Raw genomic sequence first — 27342 nt, 5'->3', positions numbered from 1 at the left:
AGTTAAGAGGTGGGTGAGTAGGACACATGACAGATCTCCCTCTCCCTCCTTCATATTTCTACCTCTGAGACATTACTGGCAACTAGATATTCTGATTTCTATTCTGGGCTATTGTTATACCATGCAGAAGGCAGGAAGTTTGAGTTATTTTGATTTAGGGCTTTTACGGGAGAGTTCCCCTTACAGACGGACACTTGGGCAACTGTAATGAATTCCCAGTTTCATCCTTGGGATGCGTTTATTAGTGACATATTACAACACCTAATAGACAGAAGCTAATCAAGTAACTTCCCAGAGTACTTTCTTGTCTGTTGTCTTATTTCCTCTTCAGATAACCTTCGTGGTATAAGTAGGACTAGATTCTTATAGATGAGGAAACAGATTCAGAAAAGGTAATTAACTTTTCTGGAGGCAGAACTAGGACTAGAACTTACATCCCTTTACTTCTTACCTTGTGCTCTTTCTTTCCAACACGCACCTTAATGGGAGGTGGGTAAGTTCACACATATAATATGGCACACAGGCGCACACATGTGCCTCTATCCAGGAACTACAGTTTACAGTCATGGTAGATGTTGATTGCTCCTAATAACAGCATGTATTATTAATATATTTGCAAATATGTTAACAAATACACTTGATAAAAATCTAGAAGTTACAAATGAAAATTGTAAGAAGATTATGTGTATGTTTGTTTTTTCTCTGTAATATTTACACCTTTCAGTTTCTATCTGTATACAATAATTCTCTCTAGAGAAAATGCATCTACTAATTTCTAAAGCATCCTTGAATGGGCCTTTCATCTCTTTTTCCTGTGAGAGGGTTTGGAGACAGGTTGCGGGGTTGTTTAATTGAGCAGGGTCTGCTGGTTGAAGCCCAGACTGTTTTGTTGCCCGTCTCACCCCATCTGCACGCTGATGCCCAAGGTGATCGGTCTGCTGATCATCGTTGTTAAGTCACTTTTTCCTTGTTTTTTTTCTCCCAAGAAACAAACAAAAATTTTGAATATCAGTGGTAAATATACTTCATAAAGCCAGCTCAGTACCCCCCAATCCATCTTTAAAGCGTAACATGGAGTTCTTAGTGTGATTTAGTGCAGGCCTCAGCTGTTATCTCATTTGAGGGGTTTTGCTGGAGGCTGGAGTTTCCCGACAGCCCTGACCGCAGAGAGGTGGAATGTGGGGCTGACGTCACAGCCGGTCCTGGGAATGTTTTGCATTCCTCTTCCTGGCAGTGGTCAGGTGGCTTCCAGCAAGAATGAAGGACAACAGCTTCCAAAGAAGAAAAAGAGAGAGGAGGAAAAGAACAGTTTATAATCAGACTGTTGTGGGGGAGGCACTTTTATTCTGAGCCAAAACTGAAATTAGAAACAGATGTCTTACATTCTGATGCTGCACGAATGTTAAATGCATTTTATTAATGACTGTAATAGCTGAGGTATTTGGCTTTTTATTGAACTTAAGTTTTGAAACTCTCTTTAAGAATTGTGGAAAAACAACTTCTTGTAGCTGACATTTTTAACTGCGAAAGCAGCTTTCTGACTGTAAAGGGGGAAAATGGCACACAGAGACACAGGCCCTGTTAATGGACAGGCTGTTTTAAAGTCTGTTAATCTAAAAAATCACTTCTGAAACATAAAACCTCTGTAACCTGTTAATGTATTTTGTGCTAATCAAATAATTTCGATCCACTAATTAGGGGAGAGAGATATTCTATTAAAATATCTGCCACAGAAGTTTTTTTCCCAAAAATATTTACACTTCCACTGTTATTTTTGTATATTATGTTACTGGCCAAGTCAGATATTCAAAACAAAACTTAGCAGACCCTTAATATAACACACACAGGTTTTCCAAAGTCGTGCCGCTCTGCCGTGGTGTGTGCCGCAGAACCCCGCACAGTGACTGAGTTCAGTTTTCAACGTCATTTTCCTGTCTTCCTGTTTTCCTGTCTTCTAGGTGCTGAAGTGCCGGTGTTCACATTGGTTGTACTGGATTAGCAAATCACTATTTGTCTATGTGTTTTAAAATAAAATACTTCATTCTTTTTTTTTTTTTTAACAATGCCTTTCAGTAGATTCTCACTTATTTTGATGTAACAGCAGTTACATTAAAACAGTTCTCCAGTTTAGGTGAAATGTGTTTGAATACTTCCTGTTATACATTGAAATGGAAAGTTGGCTTCCTGTGTAGGTCATGTTGCTGGTGAGGAATTTCCAGAAATGTGGAGAAGTGCTGAGTCATAGTGTACAATGGACTGATCCTGCTGCAGTAAGGCTTGAGGGAGTTTTCTGAGCTCCTGGTTGAAGCAAGCAAAATATGCCTGTGTTAATGTGCTACTTTATTTTTAGATGTAGCAGTGGGGGTGGAGGAGAGGCTGTTGGTTGGGGTAAGATCCTTGCTAATAGCTTTAAAATGACTAAAATTTCTAGGGTTAGGTGTGTGTCTCAATGTGTTTTTCTACAGTCTATTATTAGAGTTTGGAAAACAGGTTGTTTTTGTTATAGTTACCTACCACTGTGCTCTCCGGGTCTTGCCCCACACGTGAACCCCATGCCCTCAGGCTGGGATGGTGACTGGCTGTGGGCTCTATAAAATGTTAGTGATGGTGGTGCCTGCATTCGGGGGATTGGTCCAGAAAAAGGTCTGTGGTATTGTGTCCTTTATGTCTATGATCAGGAGTTCCTGAATCTAATGGTAACAGTTTCTTTAAAACTTTAAATATTAGCTGTCAGGAGTTAAGAGAATAACTAGGATTTCTTGCATTTAATGTGCCTGGCTCTGTCCTGGTGGTTTTACTTTTGTTAAATTGTCTAAATCTGAAGTTACTGGCTGAGATTTATTTTTCATTCATTTGGTATGGAGATGTCTGCTAGATTTGGGGGAGAGGGGCTTTCTATAACAAAAATTCACTTCTAAACACAAATCTAATCTTATAAAGTTAATATTCATCCATCAATTCCACAGACACTTGCTGAATACCTGCTCTGTGCCAGGCTGGTTCTGCTGGGTGCTGAGTACTGGGTGCTGTGGAAAATGTGCTCCTTGTTCCCCCTTTGAGGGAAGTGGGGTGCTGTAGGCCCAGAGCAGGGAACACGTGTTCATGATTGTGTGCAGCATTCCTTTATGGCTGTTATGGTAGAATTCTGCAGGTATAGTGAGGCACAGGGAAGGGGGATATTCAGATCTGTGCCAAATTCTGTGGGGTTGGTTTCTTTTGATATGATTCTGAGGATGTCAGAGTTGATGGTTGAAAGTAATTTGAGTAGGCAATGCGAAGAAAACAATCTGATAAGGGAGATGAGGGAAATACTAATGTATGTGTGACAGGCACTAAGACTGCTTAAAAGGAAATTTAATAAACATAAATGATATACTGCAGATCGTTTCCTTCATATATACACATGCAGCTCACAAAACAACATGCCTGCCCTTTCTGTCTGAGGTCTGCCTTTCTCACACATTGCTAAAGAGTTTGAATGGCTGTTTGTTACCAAGTAATCATGGAATCATAGAACATGTTTTAAAACTGTTTCCTGTGATTCTGAAGGTTGACAAAAGGAAGAACACATGTTCTTCTTGTGAGCAGAGCCCCTGCCTTCAGGGAGGCACGTGCGGCCCGCAGGCTCGGCCCGCAGGTAAGCCCCACTGAGCAGTTGTTCTGGGTAGCTCTCCTTGTCTCACCTGAACACCACCCAGTGTCACCTTCTGCTAAACAGTGCAAAAGGAGTCATTGACCTGTTTTGAGGGGTGCTTATGAGGAATTACAAAGAGAATGAAATTCATATTTCAAAACGCAGGTATAGTTCTCTACCTTTCTAAGTGTGTGTTCTCTGATCACGCAGCAGAGAAGACCCTTGCCAACCTCTGCTGGTGGTTGTGTGTGAGAACTGAATGAGCACCAGCAGGTGGTAGCCATCAGCTCGGATGCTGGCAGTGATGCCGGGGCACCTAGGGCCTGTCACACCACCCACACAGGGTCCTCGGGGAATCTACAAAGCCCAGGGCCGCAACAATCACATATATAGGACTTCACATTTAATATGCTTCTTGTCCATTGTTCCCAATTACTCCCTGCAAGTCTACGTACTGAATTGTGTAAACTACCTTTCTATGCATATCTCATAAGGGTGTAGAAATTTAATGTTTGTTGACGGAATAAATGAAGTTGCTCTACTTTAAGGCAAAAGTACATTTTTTACTCTGTAAACTCTCATGTATATACACACATAATCCATGATATGTTTTTTTAAAAAACTGTGGTAAAATATACATAACATAAAATTTACCATTTTAATATTTTTAGGTATGTTCACTGGTATTAAGTACATTCATAACGTGGTGCAGACATCACCAGTATATGGAACTTTTTCATCATCTCAAACAGAAACTCTGTACCCATTAAACAATAATTCCACATTCTGTCTCCCCAGTCATCACCTCCCCCCACCCAGCTCCCGGGAACCTCTGTTATACCTTCTGTCTCTATAAATTTGCCTATTCTAGGTAACTCATATAAGTGGAGTCATACGCTGTTTGTCCTTGTGTGTCTGGCTTATCTCACTTAGCATAATATACTCAAAGTTCATCCATGTTGTATGTAGCATGTCAACATTTCATTCCTTTCTAAGGTTGAATAATATGCCATTGTATGGATGGACCACGTTTTGTTTATCCGTTCACCTGTTGATGGACATTGGAGTTCTTTCCACCTTTCAATTATTGTGAATAATGCTGCTGTGAACATTGATGTACAACTGTGTTTCAGTCCCTGCTTTCAAGTCTTTTGAGTATACATCTAGGAGTGAAAATGGTAGAGCATATGGTAATTCTATGTTTAAGTTTTTGAGGAACTATCATAGTTTTCCACAGCAGCTGTACCGTGTTGCATTCCCACGAGCAATGCACAAGGGTTCCAGTTTCTTGACGTCTTCACCAATATTTGATATTTTCCTTTGTTTTTAAATAACCATCCCAACAGGTGTGAGGTGGTGTTTCATCCTGGTTTTGATTCGCATTTCCTTAATGACTAGTGATGTTGAGCGCATGATCCACTTTTAAATTCTGAAATAGCCCCAGTAAACAATTAAAAGTCTGCAGCAAAGATGAAGAGTTCCTCATCAGACCTTCTTTACTCCAATTGCAGCCTCCCCAGCCCACAAACACAGTTTCTTGATGTAATTTGCATCTATGACTGAAGGCTGGGGCCACTGCTCTCAGGGCTCAGAAAAATAGAAAAGGTTCTTTTCCAATCAGGTAACGGTTGGACAACATGTTCTTTTGCTGCATTTGTATCAAATTCATTAGGTATCCAAAATGATTATGTTCACTTACACTGACTAGTTTTCTTAGAAAAACCAAGCTTTTAATTTAAAGCTATAGGTAGGCATTAAATAATTGGGAAAAAAAAGGTCTGTGTAGTGAGGACATACTAAAATCATGAAATCAATGAAATGTTTACTTATTTCTCCAGTAATTTTATGGTTTAATTATTTATATTTAATGCTTTATACATTTATATTTAACACTTTAATGTATTTTGGTGTGTAATATGAGGTAAAGATCAATTTTAATATTTTCCAAATAATTTTATCAGCTTCACTTCCTGAATAGCTTTCCTCTGCTGACTAAATGCTTCTCTTATCACTCGTTATATTCCTGTGTATCCTAGGACTTATTTCTTTGCTCTGTATTCTGTTGTGTTTTGTTGTGTTGTGTTGAGAGTCTGAAAACCTTGCCATAAATCAGTGCCTTGCTTCTGTGTGTGTGAATAATTTATAAATAGATATGCTTGATTGGGGGACAGAATGTTTTAAAATTTAAAAACAAGGTACACAATCAGTTTCAAAGACAACAACCAAGCTAGTCCATGAACACAACATCTGGCAGATTTTTGAATTTTACTCTTGCCGTTGCACTTGACTCTTGTACTTTCAGCAGCACGGAGTCGTCCCACCCTGCAGGGGGGACAGTTACTGAGGGACAACCTGACTGTACCGCAGATACATAGCCTCGTGCATGGACTTCACTATGGAGGATCTGTTGCTTGGCACTCACTTTTCTTTGTTTCTCAGTTTTCTTGAGAACCTGTAAAAAGGAATTTTAGAGCAATATGCTTCTTAAAACATACAGGGAGACCTTTTTCTTTTTTTTTAAAGTACTGCATTGATCAACTAGGTCTTTAAGGTTCCGCTGGCTTGCTGATGATCAGTTTAACATGTGTAAGCCCCAAGGAGGGCAGGGCCCTGTTCAGGTCATCTTTTTACTTCGTACTCAAACCGGCACACGTTCTTTTTTAATTTTTACTGGAGTATAGTTGATTTACAATGTTGTGTTAGTTTTTGCTGTACAGCAGAGTGAATCAGTTATACATATACATATATCCACTCTTATTTAGGTCATTACAGAGTATTGAGAAGAGTTCCCTGTGCTATACACTACTATATATACTACTATATATGGTGTGTATGTGTCAATCCCAGTCTCCCAATTTATCCCTCCCTGCATTCCCCCCGGTAACCATACGTTTGAAATTGGCACACATTCTAAGTGTTTGTTTGATATGAATGAAACAAAACTTAAATTGTTGAATTTTGTGCTTATATCAAGTAAGCTGAAGAGTGGTTTGTTCATTTTAGAATTTATCTTGAGAATCTTTGCTCCGTGATTTTTTTTTTTTTTTAATTTATTTTAGTTTTGGCTGTGTTGGGTCTTCGTTTCTGTGCGAGGGCTTTCTCTAGTTGCGGCGAGCGGGGGCCACTCTTCATCGCGGTGCGCGGGCCTCTCACTGTCGCGGCCTCTCTTGTTACGGAGCACAGGCTCCAGACGCGCAGGCTCAGTAGTCGTGGCTCACGGGCCTAGTTGCTCCGTGGCATGTGGGATCTTCCCAGACCAGGGCTCGAACCCGTGTCCCCTGCATTGGCAGGCAGACTCTCAACCACTGCGCCACCAGGGAAGCCCGCTCCCTGATTTTTTAGTCTCAGTACTTGGTGCTGGTTCCCACCTCTCCCAGTCTATCCTGTGGCAGCCCAAGACAGCATGCAACAGATGGCATGAAAATTCTTGTTCCTTTGAAAAGAAGCTAATCATATGTAATGCTTCATGTGGGTTATTTCCTTTAATCCCTAATAGAAGTGTCAGGGAGACATTACTATCTTAAATTTGCAGATGGGGAAACTGAAGTCAGGGAGATGAGATAATTTGCTAAATGTCCGGTGCTAGTGAGGCTTGCAGAGCTGTGTGACAGGGCAGGTCGGAGTCCAGAGTGGAATTCTGGTTACCTGACTTCAGAAAGGAGCCCCATCTTTGTCTTAGGCTTGCTTTAGTGTTGAGCACACAGAGGGCCTAGGATGTCACGTTTTCTTGAGCTTTTTGTAGTCTGTTGATGAGAAGGGAAAATGTTAATGACCTTGAGAAAATGTAAACAAACTGGATGAGGCTCAAAGAGTTTTCTAGGGATGTGGCTGCAGCTTTACCTTTTCCTGACATGCTGTACAATTTCCATATTAATGTGGACGTGGCCTTTTCAAGGCTTTGCTTTTTTAGGGGAAAATGCATGGGTAGCATTTTGAGAATGACTCTTGGATCCAAGTCATCTCCCGGCAGAGAGGCTCCGCAGAGTGGGTGTCAGATCAGAGGCAGAGCGGGTAGAGTCCAGTGGAGGGGCGGCTCCAGGGACACGTTGAGGATGACCTCGTTCAGTTCTACTGTAGACATTTGATTAAGTTGCTTTGATGAATAAATAGTAATAACTATCTTCCTTTCCTTACTACTTTCTCCTTAAGAGCAAATAATTAAAACCAGAAATTTCTGTCTTGGGTGCTGTGGAACGTACATTGTTGTAAGTGAAGGAAATACAGAATCTGCGAGGAGGAGTTCAGAAAAAATACCCAGACATTTTTGTTGTTCTAACAGAGGGGCGATCCATTTTGTATGTGGAAGCATTCCAGTTAGTTTTTGTGGATAGAAATCTAATGGGCAAGATAGGGTAGCATTTTGTGTTGATGAAGGACGCGCCTAGATCTTAGGAATGTGTGAGCAGGAGGAGAATTTTAGCCCTAAGAGGATCATGCTGTTCCCGCCGGCTCCTCGCTTAGGTAGGCACACACTTTGACTGTCTGGCCCGCGTGGCACTGTAACGCGTGAGCAGTCGTATGGACCTGCGTGTGTTCACTTGCATGGTCTCTGTCCCCAGATGTGTGAGGAAAATAATAATTTAAAAACTCATGTATTTTCCATATTTGGTTGTCAGCAGCAGGAAGAGCTGCTGAAGGCTTGGTCAGAGGCAGCGTGGAAATGCGAGGGCCTGTGAGCTCGGGAGGGGGCTCTTCCCAGCTGCCAGAGTGGCCTTAGGCTGACCGGTCTCCCCTCCACTGTTTGCAGGATTGGCTGGGCTACAGATGTGTTCATGTCAAAACTCACAAAATTACCACTGTGTTGTGTGCACCGTATTCTATTGTTTTCTTTTTTTAAAAAAAGACAAAAGTAGAAAGTATTTATTGAATTTTTAAAACATGATTTAAAAATCCATCTTTATATTATTATTTTTTAATCCTAAAAAGTGTTTTATTTACTGAATGTCCTTGTTTTTGGATAGTTTTTTGTTTTCTTCCCTCCAGGTAGTCATGTTCTGCTTCTGACAAAGCTCTTTATTACATATTATTTGTGAAATATACAATAACCTAATGATGTTTCTGCCACATTGTTTTAAAAGCAAGATTTAAAATATAGACCCTTTTAAAGTTGTTTTGTTTTTGGTTTTTAAAATTTATTTATTTACTTATTTATTTATGGCTGTGTTGGGTCTTCGTTGCTGCACGGGCTTTCCCTAGTTGCGGCGAGCGGGGGCTACTCTTCGTTGCGGTGCGCGGGCTTCTCATTGCGGTGGTTTCTCTTGCTGCAGAGCACGGGCTCTAGGCACGCGGGCTTCCGTAGTTGTGGCTCACGGGCCCTAGAGCGCAGGCTCAGTAGTTGTGGCGCACGGGCTTAGTTGCTCCGCGCATGTGGGATCTTCCCGGACCAGGGCTCAAACCCCTGTCCCCTGCATTCGCAGGGGGGTTCTTAACCACTGCGCCACCAGGGAAGTCCCTCTTTTAAAGTTATAAGGCAATTTTTTCTTTCACAATTTGAACCTTGGTGCTGGTTTGGTGTATTTTCACCTAAATTCCATTTTATGAGCTTCCTGGTATTTTATTGAAAACCTGTTTCATTTTATTTGACCCTAACCAGATCAGTAAGATGGAGGCATTGCACACAGGTGGTCTTTGGTAGGATTGTGGCCACAAATGTCAGTTGTGTGGCCTGAGAATCTGGCTTGAGAGTATGGAGGTTTGAAGACTGGGCTTAGGGGGAAAGACCTAGTGAACACAGAGACTTGGGAGCTGTGGCTTTAACACTTGAGCTGTTTCGACCCCCTTGGTTCAGCCGCCAGCCTCTGCTGGGGTTGCCAGTTCAGGGGCTGTTGTCCTTGGGCTTCCACTAACTCATGAACATGTTGGTTGGTGCTGCAGATTACATTTGATCCCTGGTGTGAATCACATTGCACCCAGGTTTGCCACTGTTCTCTCTTTATTAGGCCATGCTGTGTAGCTTAAAGATGCCTCTCAATTTTTCTTGTAATAACACCGTAAGTCGACTCAATAAGAAGTTCTGACTTCCTCAGGAAGACAGAAGTGCGGTGTGTGGACACCATCCATAACCTAGTTTCCTGGGGGTTACGGTTTTACTCTTTGACACTATTATGAAGCCTTTGCCAGAATTGTGGGCTCTCTGTTTTCTTGTAGTTGAGTGAAGAGATGGCATCTTGTCCCATGAGACAGCACAGTGAGGGCTGGTATTGGTCTGATTCACAATCCTGAATCCCAGTAATGAAAGTAATTTTGGGGATCAGTTCATTGGAATTGACATCTGAGTAGGGTTACCAAATAAAATAGAGGGTACCCAGGTAAATGTGAATTTCAGGTAAAGTACAGGGCATATTCACACTAAAAAATTACTCATCATTTCTCTGAAGTTCACATTTAACTAGCCGTCCTATATTTTATTTGGTAAATCTGGCAACTGTTCACCTGAGGCTGAATTATATAAAATATTAAGAATTCATGCAAAATAATGTCCTTGTGGGGATGAGAAACTTTGCCCCCTTCTTATTCCTCACTTACACCTTGAAGTTAGGGAAGCCTTTACTTAGTGTTATCCCTTCTACACCCCCCCTCCTGTGCACTCAAGTTAAAATGTTTGTGAGGGGCACTTGGCCCACTGTTTCACACGCCTGGCTTCTGTAGTCAACAATGTCATGTAGGTAAGGCCCAGCCTTGGGCAGCTGGCTGAGGTCCTGCCCTCTCCTGACCCCTCCTGGAACCACAGACTCAGCACTTGGGTTTGTCCCTGCTCAAGGGCTATCCCTGGCCAGCCAGAGGCACAAGAGACAGGCATGTAAACCTCCTGGCACATTTCAGGGAGTGCCTGGGCCAAAGTAAGTGGGTGTCTTCCTTCCCTCAGGATCTGAGGTCCCGTATTAAGTTATTCAAGTGACGCAGAGAACAAGAGGGGGGCTGATATGATGTCAGAGGTGGGTCACAGGTCGGAAGGAGGTTGGCGGAATTAGGTAATTATTACTACCTTCTAAGACTTTGATAATCATTATCCGAAGGGGGAAGAGAGAGCTCCCAGCCCCTACCAGGGCTGCTGTCTGTGGGAATTCAGATGTTCTGCACAGGATTTCTAGTATCATGTGAGTAAAATTTAGTCTTTTATATGGACCTTTTACAGAAGGAAACTTTATTTCCAAAGGCTGTCATTAAAGGTGTAAAGGCCACACTGTGAATTAAGGTGACACGCCCTGTTTTGAATTGGATTTCCTGCTAGTTCTGATCGCAGGCATTCTTCCCGGACTAGAGTGAACTCAGTTCCAGTGTTTGCTTGTAAAACTGAATCCAGTCATTGTGTTTGTAGTTTGGCTTTCTGCCTGCTATTAAAGTACAGAGCAAACTTCAGCCAGTTACTCCCTATGGTTCTGTGTTCTCCGCAAAGAGCAGGGAAAGGAAAGGGGAAAACCCAAAGGGTGACTGAGTTCATTTACATACAGAGCCAGAGGGCAGCTGTGTGCTGCCTCGTCATCACATGACTCTGTGGAGAATCCTGATATTCCGTTTACTGGAATAGGAGACAGCCTGAAAAAACCCAGAACACAAAAACTGGTCTCTCTCTTTATGGTTCTCGGGTTAGCATTAGCAGCTGAATAACGCACTTCTACTGTGTAACAAATATAGGTGAAAAAATAGAAGGTTTTATATTTCTCCATCTTTTCAAAGTTTCGTGTATAAAGAAAGAGCTATAAGGGAGAAGGCACAAGGCAGGACGATGGTACTGCTGGTTGGTCCAACCCGACTCTGCCCACTGAGCTGTCCTGGAGGGGCCCCAGGTCAGCAGGCTACGATCTGGATTCGTGGGTAAGATCTGCAGGGCTCACCCCTTCTACCTGGAGTGACAGAAAATATGATTCGGTCCGTTCAATGTAACTCCAAACAACCCATGATGACACTTGACAAAACTTGGCTGAGTGCGCATTAGAAAGGATTTTTCTTCATTAAATGTGAGGGGATCCAGAAGGACACAATGGCACCAGCCACCCTGGGTCCCCATAGGAATAAAGTATTTAGAGTCATTCCCCTGAGTTAAACTAAGAACCCCCTAATTTGGGGAAAGGACAGAAAGGGAGGATGGGCTGTGCAGCTGCTGCTCCAAATCCGCTCCCTCACCGAGGCGGCACCACGTGGAGCGGAAATGAGGGGTGTGGAGATGATGCCCCAGGCGTGGTGACGCCACGCTGCCCTGGTGACATGGCAGCCTCTGTATGTCTTGCTGCCCTGATTTTATTTAATTCCGGTCTGGCCCATCGGGCTACAGCCAAATTAACCTTTTCCTTAGACTTCCTTTTCTTTAAATGGAAGAGATTTGAGTGTTTAATTGAATAAATATCAGTAAATTTTGAGTTTTTTATTAGTGAAGAGCAAAGAGCTCTGCTACCTTTCTGCTACTTTGCTAGGTGCTAAGAGAAAATCGGAACATCAGAGACACAGATTTTGGCCACCAGGAGCCTATGGTCTTCTTTTGGATAGAAACCCTAAAACGCAGCAAACTGTCAGCTAGCGGTAGCATGTGGACAAAAAGCAAAAAACCCAGCTTCCTGCTTGGATGCTTTATGGAGATGGTACATTAAACCAGATGTGCAGAAATGAAGAAATGGTTGACAGATTTCCCAAAGCGACCGTGGAGTGCTGTAGGGATGGTGCATCTGCATGCCCAGGAAGGACAACAAGATGAGTTGAAAAGGCCAGAGTGAAGCAATCAAAAACAGGAATCCTGACTACGTTTCTGGTCGGACATACAAGGAACTTGGAAGTCATCACTCGCATTTTCACAACAAGAAAAAAGCTGAAGAAACAAAATCAACAACTCTTTTAGATCCAACAGAGAATTGAAGTCATAGGGCATATACCACTGCCCCCAAAATTAGAGAGACAGAGAGGAAGGTGTAGAGACTCGCAGAAGCCCCGGAGCAAAAACATCCACCGGAACCAGAGCTGGGGTAGAAAAACCGTAACTGTAGTAGACAGACAGACTGCTGTGGGGACTCAGTGCTTGCGAGTTAAAGACTCCAGGGCCCCTTCGTGGGTGCAGTTTTGTGAGGTTACCTCCCGGAGTCCTGCCAGGTGCTCACAGTGAAGATCAGAGAAAATTCCCCTCAGGCCCCTGGCGTGGAGGGGGAAAGAAACCATTTTGAAAGGCGCGGGGGCACTCTGTACTTCTTAACAAGTCCTGCCCTCCGGAAACGATTTAACCAGAGCCTCGCCTGCTGGGGTCTTATCAGAGCCCAGCAGACCTGGCGGGGAAGGGAGATACCCAACTCCAGGTTCCTCCAGTCTTCCTGTCTCACCTGAGGGGGGCAGGAAGCTGAGAAGCCGTTGTGAAGGTCCCAGTCCAGAGGCTCAGGCTTACTAACAGGCTGAGCCCTAATCATAGGCTCTAGAACACTTTCCCTAACCCCACACCTCACCACTACCTCAGGGCTCCTGTACAATGTCAGAGGAATAAAACTGATGTGAGAGCCACACATCTCAGACCTCATTTAAGAAGCAGCCTCGGGACCTCCCTGGTGGTCCAGTGGTTAAGAATCTGCCTTCCAATGCAGGGGACGCAGGTTTGATCCCTGGTCGGGGAACTAAGATCACACATGCCACGGGGCAGCTAAGCCCGCGTGCCACAACTGGAGAGCCCACGTGCTGCAACTACAGAGCCCACGCGCTGTGGCGCCCACACGCCACAACTACTGAGCCTGTGTGCTCTGGAGCCTGTGCACTGCAACTAGAGGGAAGCCCACACACCACAACCAGGAGCCCACGTGCTGCAACAAAAGGTCCCGCCTGCCACAACTAAAACCCGAAACAGCCATAATTGAATGAATGAATGAGTGAATGAATGAATATATATATATTTATTTATTTATTTATTTATTTATTTATTTATTTTTTAAAGAAGAAAAGGAAGCCTCTAGGGAAATGCAAAGACAACAAGGCAGACAAAAACAGCGACACCAGAGAAGGTTTTTGCTTACGACGACTGCAGCTACAGCAAGCAGTAAAGATAGTGTAGCTCCTCATCAGGTAAACATAAAGTCTCACGCTGAAGGCCTGCACTCCTCAGTTCCTTTGACCCAGGACATCATGTCTGGCTTTCAACAAAAAATTGCAAGGCATTCTAAAAGGCAAAAATCATAGTTTGAAGAAAAACAGAGCAAGCATTAGGACCAGACATAGATGTGGCAGAAATGTTGGAATTAATCAGACTAGGAATGTCAAACAGCTGTGATTAGTATGCTGGGGGCTGTAAAGGAGAAGGTGGACAGCATGCAGGAACAGATGGGTAGTGCAAGCCGAGAGATGGAAACTCTAAGAAAGAATCAAAAGGAGGTGCTAGAGATCAGAAGCACTGTGACAGAATGAAGCGTGCCTTTGGTGGGCTCATCAGCCAGCTGTAGGTGGCCAAGGAAGCAATCCATGAGCTGGAAGAAACGTCAGTAGAACTTCCAAAACTGAACTGCAAAGAGAAAAAAGGAATGATGCAAAGGGAATATAATATTCAAGAACTGTGGGACAGTGACAAAAGGTGTTAAGGTACAGGTGATGAGAACACCAGAGAAGAAAGACAGAAAGGAAAGAAATATTTGAACCAATGTAATGACTGAGAGTTTTCCAAAATTAGGATAGGCAACCAACTACGGATCCAGGAAGCTCAGAGAACATCAAGCAAGATAAATAAAAACAAAATCTATACCTAGGCATATCATATTCAAATGCAGAAAATCAAAGAAAAAAATCTTGAAAGAGTTCAAAGGGGTAACAACACTTCACCTATAGAGAAGTAAGGATAAGAATTGCATCAGACTCCTTAGAAATTATGCGAGCAGGAAGAGGGTATAGTGAATTGTTTAAAGTATTGAAAGGAAAAAACACCAATTTCAAATCCTAATCTAACAAAAGTATCCTTCAAAAATAAGAAAAACATAAACACTAACTCAGAGAAGCAAAATCTTAGGGAATTTGTTTACATTAGAGCTGCCTTGCCAGAAATGTTAGAAGAAATTCTTCAGAAAGAAGGAAAATTATATAGGTCAGATACTAGGATCTACATAAAGAAAGTAAGAGCATTAGAGAAGGAATAAAGGTTCAATAAAATATATTTCGTATTCTTAATTCATCTAACCGTTAACAGTTTGTTCAAAACAATAACAGAAAACACATATTCGGTGATTTTAGCTTGTACGTAAGTGAAATGAATGACAGCAATGCTATAAAGGACAGGAGGGTGGAACTGGAAATACTTCGTTATAGGGTATGTGCACCACCCATAAACCAATACCGTGTTATTTGAAAGTAGATTGAATGAGTTGGAAATGTATATTGCAGACACCAGGGTAACCACTGAAGTTTAAGAAGGAAGTATAATTAATATGCTAAAAGAAGAGAAAAATGAAATACCCAATTTAAAACCACAGAAGGCAGAAAGAGTATAGACAATAATAGGAACAAAGAACAAGAGCAGCAAATAGAAAACATAACAACTATGGTAGATATTGATCCTGTACAGTAGTCACTTTAAACATCAATGGTCTGGGACTTCCCTGGCAGTCCAGTGGTTAAGACTTCGCCTTCCAATGCCGGGGGTGCGGGTTTGATCTCTGGTCGGGGAGCTAAGATCCCACATGCCTCACAGCCAAAAAACCAAAATGTAAAACAGAAGCAATGTTGTAACAAATTCAATAAAGACTTTAAAAAAAAAGGTCCACATTAAAAAAAAAAAAATCTAAAACAAAACAAAACAAATAAATGGTCTGAATTCACCAGTTAAAAGACAGAGACTGACAGAGTGGGAAAAAAATAAAATATAAGTATATGTTGTCTATAAGAAACCCACTTTAAATATAAAGACAGATTTAAAGTAGAAGGATGGCACTGTTGGTGGGAATGTAAATTGGTACAGCCACCATGGAAGCAGCATGGAGGCTCCTCAAAAAATTAAAGATAGAAATACCATGCGATCCAGCAATCGTACTTCTGAAGAAAACAAAAACATTAATTTGGAAAGGTATGTGCACCCCAGTGTTCATTGCAGTATTATTTACAAAAGCTAAGACATGGAAGCAACATAAGTGTCCATCAATGGATGAATGGATAAAGAAGACGGGTTTGTGTGGGAGCGTGTGTGTGTGTGTGTGTGTGTGTGTGTGTGTTCCGCACAAAATGGAATACTATTCAGCCATGAGAAAAAGAGGAAATCCTGCCATTTGTGAATACACGGGTGGACCTTTCAGACACTATGCTAAATCAAGTCAGACAAAGCAAGATAAATACCATACGATTTCACTTATATATGGAATTTAAAAAGAACAACAACAAAACAAGCTCATAGAACAGATTGGTGGTTACCAGAGGCAGGAGGTGGGAATGGGAGAAAAGGATGGGGAGGGTTAAAATGTACAGACTTCCAGTTATAAAGTAAATGAGTCCTGGAGGTGTAATGTTCGGCATGGTGGCTAGTTAATAACACTCTGCACATTTGAAAATTGCTACAAGAGTAGATCATAAAGTTCTTGTCACAAGAAAAAAAATTCTGTAACTATGTATGGTGACCAATGTTAACTAGACTGATTGTGGTGATGATTTTGCAGTGTATATAAATATCTAATCATGTCACACACCTGAAACTAACATAATGTTATATGTCAGTTATACCTCAATTTTCAAAAAAGTAAATGGATACAAAGAGCTAACGCTTTTGAGTAGCTATGTTAATTTCAGACAAAACAGATTTCAAATTGAGGAAAATTATCAGAGATAAAGAGGAGCATCACGTAATTATAAAGAGATCAGTTCTGCAAGAAGACATAACACTTCCTAAAAACCAAAATGTGTAAGGCAAAAACTGATGGAACTGCAAGGGGGAAGAGAGGAATTCGTTGTTACAGAGTTGCTGCAACTTAAATACCTGAGTGATACTCAAGAGAAAGCTCCAGGACCTTTGATGGGAGGGAGCATGGGCCAGTGACGGAGTGAGAGAAGGCCTGTGTTTCCAATGGGCAGTTCTGAAAGCAGCTTGAGGGATGAGCTAGAGGTGGGCGGAGACCAATTGGGAAGGCTGTTGTGTGGGACGCCTTGGGGCTGGTATTTAAAGTTGGCAGTACCCCATCAGGGTTGTTTGGATGAGGAAGAGGAAGGGGTCTAAGACGATTCCCAGATTCTGCATGGGCATCGGCGTGTTGGTGGGACTGTTACGCAAGATAGGAAATACTGAGGCCAGAGAAGACTTCTCGTTCCATTTTGACAGGTTCATTTGAAATCCACGTGGTCTAGTCAATTGTTAGTCAGAGTCTAATGCACATGAAGTATCCACACCGGAGATGCAGATCAGCAGGTCGGGCCGGAGCTGAGGGGCACGTGGGTGTGGCAGTTATGTGGAGTGAGGCTTGTGGGGAAACGTGCAGAGAGGGGAGGGAGAGGAAGGAATGAAGGACCTTCAGAGGTGCCAGAGCAGGCGATGGCCGTCCAGCAGCCACGGGAAAGAAAATGGTCAACAGAGAGAGGAAATAAGGAAGTACCCCTTTAGTTAGGGGTCATTGTGACTGGAGGTGTTTCAGTGGATGCCTTGGGGGAAACTGTACTATTGAAGGTTGAGGCAAACAATTATTCTTTCAAGGAGCTTGGCTAAGAAGAGACCTAAGAAGTGGATGGTGCCTAGCAGAAATCACAGTAAAAAAAGGCTTTTTTCTTTCCTTTAACTGGGAGAACCGTGGACGTTTTTCCCCTGGAGGCAAGAAAACTGGATAGGAAGGGATTGAAGATAGAGAAGAGGCAGAGTTAAGAGAGAAGGTTGGAGACAGAGCCGCATTGAGGGGTTTAGTCTTGGACAAGTGTACCGTCTCTTTTCCAAGTCAGGAGGAGGGGGGATAGGAGGGGTGTACTTTCTGAGAACAGATGCTGTATTTTACTGATCTTTGTATCTCCATCAGCTATGACAGTGCTTGGAACACGATTGGCGTAAAAGTAATATTTGCTTAATGAATGGGTGGATTGGTTGGGTCTGGAGTTTGTAAGTGTTGGCATTTCAAACCAAGCTTCATCCCCCTGAGATTGTGTGCAGTGCTTTTGCTAAGAGAAAGGGCTTGGGGTTGTGGGGTGAGAAGCTTGAGGGAAACGGTAAAGCCCAATAGAGCCTGTGGGGGATTTGCAAAGGGAGCTGACAAGACATAAAAGGAGGTAATTTTGCTACATTGTCTCACTGTGTGACTTTTCTCTAGCACAGTCCAGATGTAAGGACAGAAACAGTAACAAAGGTGAGGGCTGGGCGGGGGACTTTGCAGGGAGGAGCAGGGGCTGAGGACATCCAGCAGAAGTGACTGTCGGAGTCCAGGCAAAGTGAGGAGAGGGTGGCACCAGAAGCAGGCGCTCTGGGGTGGGTGAGCGGCCTCGAGGGTTCTGAGAGCGGGGGCGGGCCTGCAGAGGCGAGGCTCTAGCGGCGAGGCGCGGGTGCTTTGACAGCAGGCTTTTAGGTGGTCGTGTGCCTGGCAGTACTTGAGAATGAAAGACTGGATCAGGTGTAAGAATAAAGGTGGGACTACTGGGCATATACCCTGAGAAAACCATAGTTCAAAAAGAGTCATGTACCACGGTGTTCACTGCAGCTCTGTTTACAACAGCCAGGACGTGGAAGCAACCCAGGTGTCCATTGACAGACGAGTGGATAAAGAAGATGTGGCACATATATACAATGGAATATTACTCAGCCATAAAAAGGAACAAAACTGAGTTATTTGTAGTGAGGTGGATGGACCTAGAGTCTGTCATACAGAGTGAAGTAAGTCAGAAAGAGACAAACAAATACCGTATGCTAACACATATATATATGGAATCTAAAAAAAAAAACAGGTTATGCAGAACCTAGGGGCGGGACAGGAATAAAGACACAGATGTAGAGAATGGACTTGAGGACACGGGGAGGGGGAAGGGTAAGCTGGGATGAAGTGAGAGAGTGGCATGGACTTATATATACTACCAAATGTAAAACAGATAGCTAGTGGGAAGCAGCCGCATAGCACAGGGAGATCAGCTCGGTGCTTTGTGACCACCTAGAAGGGTGGGATAGGGACAGTGGGAGGGAGATGCAAGAGGGAGGAGATATGGGGATATATGTATATGTACAGCTGATTCACTTTGTTATACAGCAGAAACTAACACACCATTGTAAAGCAATTATACTCCAATAAAGATGTTAAAAAAAAAAAAAAGAAGAATAAAGGTGGGAAAGTGATTGCAAGGCTGGAAACAGACCTGACCCCAGAGAAGATTGTGAAGTCCTTCCTCACCTCCCTCCGCCACGCTGTGTGGTATCTCACCCCACTTCACCCCTGTCACAGGACAAAGGGTCCGATAGTTGTTGAACTTGTCGATTGATTGAAGAAACTGTGTACACTGAGGCATTACCTCCACTGTATAGTCACCTTTTATAACCGCTAATTATGAAATGACTAATTATGAAATGCAAAGCCATGTTCTGGCTGAACTCCCTGCTTTTTAAAAAATGGATTTCTGCAAGTCTTAAGGGTCAAGGTGCGAGGAGTTCATGGCAGCTCTTTGGAGATCATTCTGATTCCTGCCCTGCAGTCCAGTGAAGTGGGGTTTGGTATTTTAACAGGCAGTAAGGGCCTTTGCTTTTCTCCTAAAGAATCCCTTTTTCCCAAGGGAAGCTGTCTGTTGGTGGTTTGATTGTTTATTCTCAGACCTTGAGCCCAGTTAGGACTGTCTGCCAGCAGCTGCATTTTCCCTCCAGGGTGGGGACCCTGTCCCTGCTAGTGCCCTAGACCAACTTCCTCCTTACCCTAATCCAGCTTCTAAAGGAAGCAGTTAAAAATTCTGTAGGCCTAAGAGAGAGACTGAGAGGGAGAGGAACGCCCGTGTTTTAGGGCTGAGGTAAGAGTAGAGTCAGAAGAATCGTGCAGAATGTGGTGCTCCACGCCGACTGCTTCACTCCCCCAGGTCAGCGCTCGACAGCAGGTAAATAGGTCCCAGGAACTTGTTTGGCTCACTGAATGGGGGACTGTGCTGTGCTGAGATAAGGTTTGAATTTTAAACACTTCTATGAATAATATCATAAAAAGGTCATAAGGATAGCTTACGACCACAATTTTCTAATGAAACAGAGCCAGTGAAATTGTTCTCTAGGTTTCTCCTTTGAGAAAGCCAGGCTTCAGCAGAGGGGAAAGTAAATGTTGGCATTACCCAAAAACCATTGTGCTGACTTTTTGTAGTCAAATAGGGAAAAGAAAACAGAGGAGTTATTTAAATTTATTTTTTAATTTTTTTTTTAAAAAGTATTCTTAATTAGTATTTCTTACTACAGGATGATTTTTTTGAAAGCTCGCATTCCCAGAAAATGTGTTCAAACCCTGTCACGCTTGTGAAGCTACAGGGACGTCTTCTGAGCCTCTGCTAGGCCCCAGCTCTCTCTGCCCCTGCAGCCGGGCGGGCGTCTGCTGCTTCTCACGGCTGAGGCCTGCCGCTGCCGCCTCCTGGGCATCAGGGCCTTCAGAACCAGAGCACCCCTCCCAAGACACACCTCTCACCTGCACGGCTTACAGCCACACCTGGACCACTTGCCACCGTCTATGGCAAGTTTCTTCTGGCCTGTCTTTCCCCTCAGGGTCCCTGGAAAGTAGGTACCTTCAAGTCAGCAACCATCTTAGGAAACTTCGTGTCTGGGAAACAGTAGGTATTCATGAAGTAGTTATTAGGTGAATTAACGGGTAGTGGAAATTAATTCTGATGAAATTAAATTGACACTTAACGTTTAAATTAATGCATTTGAAAGAAAACACTACAAACCTATCTTTGTACTGAACTGCGTGAATGATCTCATTTAATCTTCACAGTAACCCTATGAGTTAGAAACGGGCACTACCCCTTTCTAGGACGAGAAGAGCTTGCTCAAGCTGGTGCTGCCAATAGGAGGCGACCTGGGCTCCTGTCACAGTGCTGTTTTTGAAACAATTTTCAAGTATAATAAGCAGGAGAATTTTTTATAATACCATACTTAAAGTGATTTTTCTTTATGTTAACGTAAGCAACATTCAGAATTAGATGTTTGGCAGTTCTGGAACATTTCAGTAAAAGCTCTGAAATGCAGCAATTTTATCTTATTTTTTCACAGTAATTAAAATTATTAGAAGAAAATGTGTTTATGCATATATGTACAGATGCACATGCGTCACATACATACATCTGATCTTAACTGACAGGAGCCCGTGCATATTGTAGAAACCCCTCTCAAATCAATTACGCTCACGTGTTATATTGGTACAAAGAGCCCTCTTATCAAATGCAGGGCTAGAAAGATCTCAACAAGAAACTGAAGCAGTTTTCTTAATTTCTTTAGGAAGAAGATTTCTGTAAGCTTATCATGACTGTCATTTTCTAATGATCAAGGCTATTACAGAGGAATTTCGGGGTGGAGTGGGTGGGGTCTCAGATGAGAGTGCGGGTGAGTGCAGGCAAGGGGAGGCTTGGGAGACCTCCTGTGAGTGAAAGGAGGGCCGAGTGGTTGGAGGTGAGCAGGGTCCGGGGTTGGGGAAGGCTCACCTTTCCCTTGGAATGCGCAGGGCTGTTCTTCTCATTTTCACACAGTGGGCAGCGGCAGTTTTTGAAATGTAAATCAGATCATGTCTCTCCCCTGCTTAAAAACCTGGAGGCCTGGAGCTGATGAGAGAAGCACAGGGCAGAGATTTTCAAAGTTGCCTGTGTAAAGATAGTAACTGAAGACTTGCCGGGGGAAGGAGATTGGGAGAGAAAAAGGTTTTGTGAAGACAGCACTTCTGCCTTACCAACAGTGACTTTTGTATGAGAACCTGGATTGCTATCCTTTGTTTTATTCGTATATTTTTTGTACCTTCTTTTAAAAATTTATTTTTAATTAAACCTTCTGTATTTTGCGATCATTGTAGATTCAGAAGCCTTCGTAAGAAGTAATACAGAGAAATTCAGTTTCCCCTAAGGGTAACATCTTGCCAAACTACAGTACAGTATAAACCAAGGCTATTGTTATTGATGCAGTCAAGATGTGGGACAGCTCCAGGACTCTCCCGTTTCTTTTAGGGCCATACCCGCTTTCCTTTTACCCCAGTCCCCTCCTTAACCACTGGCAATTGCTAATCTGTTTTCCATTCTTACTATTTCTCATTTCAACAACATTATATAAATTGAATCATATTTCACTCACATGATTCTCTAGAGGTGCATCCAAGTTGTTGCCTGTGTCGGTATTTCCTTCCTTTTTGCTGCTGAGGGGTCTTCCCTTGTGAGGGTGCACCAGAATTGTTGATCCACCTGTTGAGGGTATCTGGCTCTTGTGAATAAAGCTGTTGTGAACATTGGTATACCAGTTTTTGTGTAAACATATGCATTCATCTCTCTGGGGTGAATATCAGAGTGTAATTATGGGATCTTATAAGTAATTATATGTTTAGTTTTTTTAATAAACTGAAAACTTTTTCAGACTGGCTGGACCATTGTACATTCCCACCAGCAATGCGTGAGGTGGTCCCGTTTCTCCACATCCTCCCCAGTGTATCATGTTATCACTGTTTTTATTTTAGCCATGTGCATAGTGATAGCTAATGTGGTTTAAATGTGCATTTCACTAATGACACTGAACATCTTTTGATGTGCTTGTTTGCCTCTTGGTGAAATGTATTCGTATCTTTTGCCCGTGTTCCAATTGGAATGTTTTCTATTTACTGTTAAGATTTGAGGCTTCATCATATAGTCTAGGACTGCAAATCCTTGATCTCAGTTTCTAGTTTATCTTTTCAGCCTCTTAACACGGTCTTTCACAGAACAAAAATTTTTTGTCTTAATGAAGTCCAAATTACCAGTTTTCCCTTTTCTGAATTGTGCTTTTCATGTCAAGTTTAACAAGTTTTTGCCTAGCCCTAGATTCCAGTTATTTTCTCCTATGTTGTTTTATATTTAATTCAATGATATATTTGGAGTTATTTTTTATATAAGGTATGACACTTACAGTGGAGGTTGTTTTTTTGCCTGTGGATGTCTGATTACTTCAGAACCAGTTGTTGAAAGGCTGTCTTTTCTCCATTGAATTATTTTTGCACCATTGTCAAAAATAACTTGAACATATGTGTGTGGATCTATTCCTGGTTTCTCTGTTCTGTTCACTGAGCTGTGCGTATGTCCCTCTGCCAGTACCATACAATCTTGACTATAGAAGCTCTATAATGTCTTGAAATCAGGTAGATCAGTTGTTAGCACTGCATTTTCCTTTTTCAAAACTACTTCAGCTGTTCTAGATAAACGTTGCCTTTCCACATAACTTTTAGAATAATTTTTGTCTGTTCTTTGAAAAACCTTGCCATGATTTCAGTAGGATTTATGTTAAACACGTATATCAATTTGGGAAGAGTTGACATCATTACTATATGAAGTCTTTTAATCAGTGAACATAGTATGTCTCTGCATTTGTTTAATACTTCTTTGATTTCTTTCATCAGCATTTTGTAGCTTCAGCATGTAAGTCTTATACATGCTTTGTTAGATTTACACTGAAATATTTCTCTTTTTTTAGCAATTGTAAATAGTATTATATTTTTTAATTTTAGTGTTATTGCTAGTACATAGAAATACAATTAATTTTTGTATGTTGATTTTGTGTTCTACAGTATTGCTGAACTCATTTATTAGTCCTAGAATTTTTTTGTAAAATCCTTGGGAATTTATATATAGGCAGTCATGTCATCTGCAAGTAGAAACAGTTTGTCTTCCTTTACGATCTGTATGCCTTTTTTTCCTTTCCTTCCCTTATTGCACTGGCTACAACCACTAGTACTGTGTTGAAAAAGAGCAGTAAGAGCATACATCCTTGCTTGTTCCTAATCTTAAGGGAAAACCTTTAGTTTTTCCCCATTAAGTATAATGTTACCTATAGTTTTTTTGTTGATGCTCTTTATCAAGTTGAGGAAGTTTCCCTTTATTTCTACTTTTCTGAGACTTTTTATCATGAATGAGTGTTGAATCTTATTAGATGGTTTTTCTGTATTGATTTATATGATCATGTGATTTTTCTTCTTTAGCATTTAATGTAGTAAATTATACTGATTGATTTTCAAGTATTGAACCAGCTTTGCATCCCTGGAGTAACCTCTGCTTGGTCATGAGATGTATGTATTTGTGTGTGTGTGGTGTGTGTGTTTGTGTGTGTGTGTGTGTGTGTGTGTGTAAATTTTTTGTTACATACTGCTGAATTCTATTTGCTATTAATTTGTTAAGAATTTTTACAGCTGTATTTATAAAGTATATTGGTCTGTAGTTTTCTTTTGTGTGTGTGTGTGCTGTGTTTGTTTTGTTTGTAGTATCAGGGTGATTCTAGCTTCATGAAATGATTGAGAAGTGTTCCCTCTTCTCTCTTCTGAAAGATCGTGTAGAATAGATGTTAATTTGTCTTCATACATTTGGTAGAATTCTCCAGTGAAACTGTCCAGATTTAGAGAGGTATTTTGGGGAGTTTTAAAATTACATTTTCAATTTTCTTACTAGTTATAGGTCTATTCAAATAATTATTTCATATTGTCTGAGTTGTAGTAGTTTGTGTTTTCTCAAGGAATTGGTTCATCTCATTGAATCTGTCACATTTATTATGTGTGTAGAGTTGTGTGTAGTGCTCCCTTCCTCTCCTTTTGATGTCTGCTGAGTTGTGTGCAGTCCCCTATTTCATTTCTGATACTGGTAAGTTGTGTCTCCTCTGTTTGTCAGTTTTGCCTAAGGGTTTATTAACTTTATTGATTTTGTCCATGAACCAGTTCTTTGTTTTATTGATTTTCTCTTTTTAAAAAATTTCAACGTCATTGATTTCTATTCTTATCTTGATTATTTCCTTTCCTCTGCTTGCTTGGGTTTATTTCGCTCTTCTTTTTGTAAGTCATTGAGGAGGGAGTTTTGATTATTGATTTGAAACTTTACTCATGTATGCATTTAATGCTATAAAATTCCCTCTCAGCACTGCTTTAGCTGCATCTCACCAATTTTGTTGTGTAGTATTTTCGTTTTTGTTCAGTAGAGCGTATTTTTCAGTCTCCCTTGAGACTTCCTGTTTAACTCATGGAGTTTTTAGAAGTATGTTATTTAGTTTCCAAATGTTTGGAGATTTTCCTGTTATTTTTCTATTATTAATTAGAAGATGGAAGAAGTAGCTTTTGCCTTAAATTAAAATCCAGTAATCAATATGATAAAGGACAGATGCGTGACACATGAAGTATACAGATTAATTAAAATTGATAATTAAGTATATATTGCTTAGATCTGCTGTGCACATTTAACACAAAGAGGGGAAGAATGTAGCTTAAAACATCAACTTTTTACGTTATTCTGTTTAACAAAAATGATAGAAAGACTGATTAAAATTATTTTAAGAAACCCATGCCATCCTGTGTATTGAAATATCCATTGCCCAGGTTAAATTTCAAATGCATGCATCCCATAATTTTGATCATTCAGAAATACCAGGCTCCTATCTTCCAGCCCTTGGTTTAGAAACGTTAGATGGTCATGATCTAATCTAGGGAACTTATAAGTAAACTAGTGGTATAAGTAGTTCCCTTTTTATTATCTTTTCTCTCTGCTTTGCTTTGACGTTCTCCCACTCTGTCCTTGGGATCATTATTTTATTGTCCTGAAGCACAGATTTCAGAAGACATTGTATATACACTCTTAAGGAACAAAACTAGAAAATGAATCCAGCCATAGCACTCCATTATGTAAAATAACCGTTCCGGAATAAGAAAGACTTGCTGAAGGAATTGAGAAAAATTCATTCCAACATGTATCCGTTGATGCCTACTATGTGCCTAGCACTTAGTGCATTCCAAATGAGGTGAAAAAAATAGAAGGTGTCATTCCAGTCCCTCACATCACTAAAATCTCATTGGGGGTACATCCTACAGAAGGAACTGGGGAGATAGGTGCTTGCCTATAGTGATGTGGTCTAGTAATTGGTCCATGAACAGTTTAGTAACACGATAAGAATGTTTTTTTTTAAATTTTGTACCCCTGGCAGCTAGAGTATAATAGGGCTCAGATCCTGTCGTATACACACTGTGTTTGCATGGAGGTGACAATGGCTGGGATTGGGGGTCAGTGCATGTGCACTCTTTGGACTGTATGTGGTCCCGTGAAGGGAGACCTTTGGTGTTCTGTATATATAGCCTGTCTCCTCTCAGTGGACAGTGAGGCATTCTCGAGGGGTTGGGTGTCAAGGCACTCTGTGTATGTGAGTTTTTACTACATTTGGTGAAAGTCACAGTAGTGTGGAGAGAACATGACCCCGTCACTTAGAGCAAAGCGGTCAGGCACAGTTCTCATCTATCAAGTAAGAACATAACAGCGCCCTCTCCACCTTGATAGGGTTGTTATGAGAACTAATAGAGGAATAGAAGCAAAAATCTTAGACAAGCAGAGATGGCTCAGCATGTTCATGAGTTTCACGTGACCACATCCTAAAGCTCCCTGAAGGCCCCACCCGCTCCTGCTGCATTGTGTGTTGTCAGCCAGGGACAGCTTTTGTCTCTGCTAGGCCAGAGGGGACAGCTAATGAAAACAAACCCCTAGGCCTAGTGACCTCAACTGTGATCTGGGGGCAGGCTGACATCAGATGGGTTCCGAGGGAGCTGCGTGTGGGGGGGGGGTGTCTGTGTGTCTCTGAGTCTGGTTCATTCTGCATGATGCTTGTCCCACATGGGTTCCCAGCCTGCCTCCACCACTCTGCCCCGACTGGCCTTTGTCCTGGGGAGATACTGGGTATAATCTCGTGCTCTAAGTGCAGGATGAGCAACCTCCCAAGCCAGAACTGTCATCTGGGACCTAGATATTTGGGCTGAAAAATCCCGGCTTTTGTTTTCTGGAACACATGCGTGTTACATAGCATATCTGGCCTTCGCATTACTTGAAGCATGAAGTCCTCTGGTTAGACATAAACAAATAATGTCCACACTACATGTTGTAATTTAAACCTGTAGGTGAGTGTTTGGGACTAGAAATCACAGGTGGTAGGAATAAAGCTTATTAATTTTAAGTTAGAGTGTTTGCATGTCCCCGACTTTGCTACCTGTCAGTCTCTCAACCCAAAGTACACACCCTAAAGTATGAATGGGTTGTTTCCCAAAATTTCCTTTCTTAGAACTTGGACTGCATTTGCCCAGAGAACAGTAATAGAAATCATGGCTCCATTCCCAGGCCAGCTCCCAAAAGTCTATTTCACCCTAGTGCATTCTAACATTTTACTGATGATGGAACTTGAGCTCCCCTTACCCACATTTATAACATTATTTCTCTGAGAAAAAGAACTTTGAATCCAAATTCAGACACTATGGACATAAGTCCATGGGAGTGGGGAGAAAAAGAGGGGAAGGAGAGAATCTGGTATCTGAAGGCTGGCATGTCTTAATAAATTGGAGAAACATTTCTGAACACTGAGACAGGTCTTTTATGCCTTCTCTGAGAGGATACCTGTCCAGGCCAGCACTGCTTCTCTGCTCTGAGCTGGTAACAAAAGGGCAGTCTCAGGGAGATGGCAAATGGGAAATGGTGAGGAATAATATCTAAATATTGTCTAAATAATGGCAGATCTGTACATTTGTTTGGTTAGTTCCTAAATTGGAGGCAGCTGAGAAACCGGTTGTACAGTCTTTGATGTATGTGTTTCTCATTTGAAGCGTGTTGACTGCATCATT

The 27342-nt window shown here is 41.8% G+C and overlaps 1 protein-coding gene across 8 annotated transcripts in view; it reads left to right on the top strand.

Moving 5' to 3' along the window:
- SPIDR (scaffold protein involved in DNA repair) overlaps positions 1–27342 on the top strand; it is a 358585-nt gene that overhangs the window by 199350 nt on the left and 131893 nt on the right. For 5 of the 8 annotated variants that reach the window (XM_059902228.1, XM_059902225.1, XM_059902226.1 and 2 more), the window contains exons 9-10: positions 10651–10731; positions 11312–11449. The exons of 2 other annotated variants lie outside the window; for them this stretch is intronic. In XM_059902228.1, the coding sequence (XP_059758211.1) occupies positions 10651–10731; positions 11312–11449 (219 nt within the window). The remainder of the gene's footprint in view (positions 1–10650; positions 10732–11311; positions 11450–27342) is intronic. One more of the 8 variants, XM_059902227.1, reaches the window with a different exon arrangement.

The sequence above is a fragment of the Balaenoptera ricei genome, chromosome 17 (genome assembly GCF_028023285.1).
Source record: "Balaenoptera ricei isolate mBalRic1 chromosome 17, mBalRic1.hap2, whole genome shotgun sequence".
In the NCBI taxonomy this organism is placed as follows: Eukaryota; Metazoa; Chordata; class Mammalia; order Artiodactyla; family Balaenopteridae; genus Balaenoptera; species Balaenoptera ricei.
Note: the sequence above shows the minus strand (reverse complement) of the source record. Positions and strands in the feature narration are given on the sequence as shown.